Source organism: Physella acuta, unplaced genomic scaffold (genome assembly GCF_028476545.2).
Source record: "Physella acuta isolate Inbredline_101_S28 unplaced genomic scaffold, ASM2847654v3 ptg000574l, whole genome shotgun sequence".
Classification (NCBI taxonomy): domain Eukaryota; kingdom Metazoa; phylum Mollusca; class Gastropoda; family Physidae; genus Physella; species Physella acuta.
This window is the reverse complement of record NW_026732093.1, coordinates 273,994-276,351: the sequence shown is the minus strand read 5'-3', so window position 1 is coordinate 276,351 and position 2,358 is coordinate 273,994. Positions and strand designations below refer to the sequence as shown.

At 48.4% G+C, this 2,358-nt stretch overlaps 1 protein-coding gene across 1 annotated transcript; it reads right to left on the bottom strand.

Moving 5' to 3' along the window:
• Window positions 1-1,239: 1,239 nt before the first annotated feature.
• On the bottom strand, window positions 1,240-2,358 carry LOC131946890 (putative G-protein coupled receptor B0563.6). Its single transcript, XM_059307886.1, has one exon. It carries the CDS (start codon window positions 2,356-2,358, stop codon window positions 1,240-1,242), a length of 1,119 nt encoding a protein of 372 aa, XP_059163869.1.

Sequence of the window (2,358 nt, the reverse complement as noted above, 5' to 3'; positions counted from 1 at the left end):
ATTCTCCACAGTCGAGATCACAATCTGGTACACTATATTTAGGAAAAAAGGGACGGCGTGGCCCAGAGGTAGAGCGCTAGACTGCTGACATTAGAGTCTCGAGTTGGAGAAATCCGGGTTCAAGTCAGTAGAACGTCCCTGAGTCCACCCAGCTCGGATGGGTATCTAACTCGTGTTAGGGAAAGAAAGTAAAGGTGCCTGTGCATAGTGCTGACCACATTGTGCCGAGGCCATTGTAAAAGATGAACTCTATTTCATTTGCCCTATGTGTCTTGGGCACAAACTGGAAATGATAATGATACTTGGGAAAAATATTTTTTTCGTTAACAAATGCCTATTTGTTGTGATAATACCAATGTGGAAACTGGATGTCCTATGTTATGCAAAGGATAAGTAGCTGTTGGTAGAAAAGCACTTTCAGAAACACCCCCTTGTTCAACTTTTTTTCACCGTATACATCCCGTATAAGTAGTTAACACACGGGGTACGCTCCGAGTAGACGGCATAAAACGACGTCAATGTTGAATGTTCTGGACCACGATTTTTAGTTCTAAATGCGAAAGAGTTTGTTGTAATTAGTAATGCAATGTTCCACGTGTAAATAAAGTATTCCGGATAACATGAGCAAGTCACTGAATGTGTTCTTGGTGCTTTTTACACAGATGAGTAGGCAAGGGGTGTTGGTGGGTTTAACCCCCCCCCCTCCCCCACAATGACAAAATTGTACCAACGTCTCTTATTTCATAAATCTTCCTAGTATCGACTAAGCTACAACGGTGATTTAAAAAGTTACTGTTTAAATCTATATATATAATTGTCTTCTTGGATACCTTAGAAAACACCAAGCTGTAAGCGCGCATATCCCTACCACCCCCACCCCCACATGGTCTGGTGAGCTGTGGTTCACGCTAAATGTTTGCAATTGTAGAGCCGGGTTTAGTGACGGTTATTAGGGGCAGATAATTTAGTTTGAAACGATTTTAAACTTAGGGGAGGTAACTAAGAGGAGGCTGCTTTCACGGGGGGGGGGGGGGTAGAGTAAGGGTTGGGGGAAAGGGGGGTGTGTGGGGGAAGGGTATCCTCCTTAACGACCCTCTGATAGTGTTTTAAAGCAAATATTTTCAGTGGCAGCATTGGTACTGTCGAATTCTCAAATTATGAATTACTGAAAAGTAGAAAATAAAACAACTAAAGAGCGGCGTATCGCCGCGGGTCGGCTCATATGTTAAAAAGCGTCAGTCAGATGCGAATGCTCTGTATGCTGTCAACTGCACTCTCCGGTGCTCTAGATCTAGAGCGAGACGTTTCATCCGGCTCAGCAGCAGACGAGAACGCGCAGAGCGGGAACAGCTGGTTGAAGGTGGCGCGGTACTTGCTGCTCATGTTGTAGTACAGGAAGATGGTCACACTCGAGTTGATGGAGTGGCACAGGAACCCGAAAGACCAGGCCACGTGGAACAGGTTGGATTGGGGGCCCGTGATGCCGAAATCCGGGTACACGGAAGTAGTGATGGAGCACGTGACGGCGGGCGAGTAGCAGACGATGAGGACAATGGCGACCAGGATGATCAGGCTGACGGTCCGTCTTTCGCGGTTCGACATGGACTCGGTTTGGTCTTTGTCGAAGGTGGATTGCTGACGCCATTTTGATTTTTTCTTCAGCTTGATAACTAAGATGGAGGTGAAGATGATGACGCAGACGAAAGCGAGGATGGCGAGCGCGGCTTGGAATGTAAAAATGAAACTCTCGATTTCCGGTTTGTTGGGGAGGAAGGAGATTCCTAGTTTGGTTTTATTGCTGGCGGGGTAGAAGTTCCAGCTGAAGTAGGCCGAGAAGTAGAGCGGGAGAACCGAACCGATGTTGATGGCGCAGATAAACACGATGACACAGGCCGTCCTACGCGGGGTGACGATTTGTTTAATCTTCAAGGGTAACGCTATGGACAGGCATCTTTCAGCGGTGATGTACACGGTTATCCAATCGGTGATGAGAACCAAGCAGGAGTTTGGCCAGCCGGCGGTCAAGTACTGGACGTCCATGAAGTCAACCGGCAGATTGAGCCGGTCGACGTACGGGTCGAGACAGAAGTTGTGCCAGACCTGGGTCAGGACGCCGCACAGGTCAGAGATGGCCATGGCGAAGAAGCAAGAGTTGGTGGTCTTCTTCAGCCCCTGCTTGACGAAGACGCAGATGTTGAGGATGTTGACGACGATGCCCAGCAGACAGATGGACGTGCTCAGGACCACGTGGTTCACCAAGATGAACATGTCCCTCACGGCGTCGCTGACCAGCTGGGTGGTCGCCGTGCCGTTCAGCGTGCTGACGTGGACATCAAGTGATTCATTAATAGACGCCAT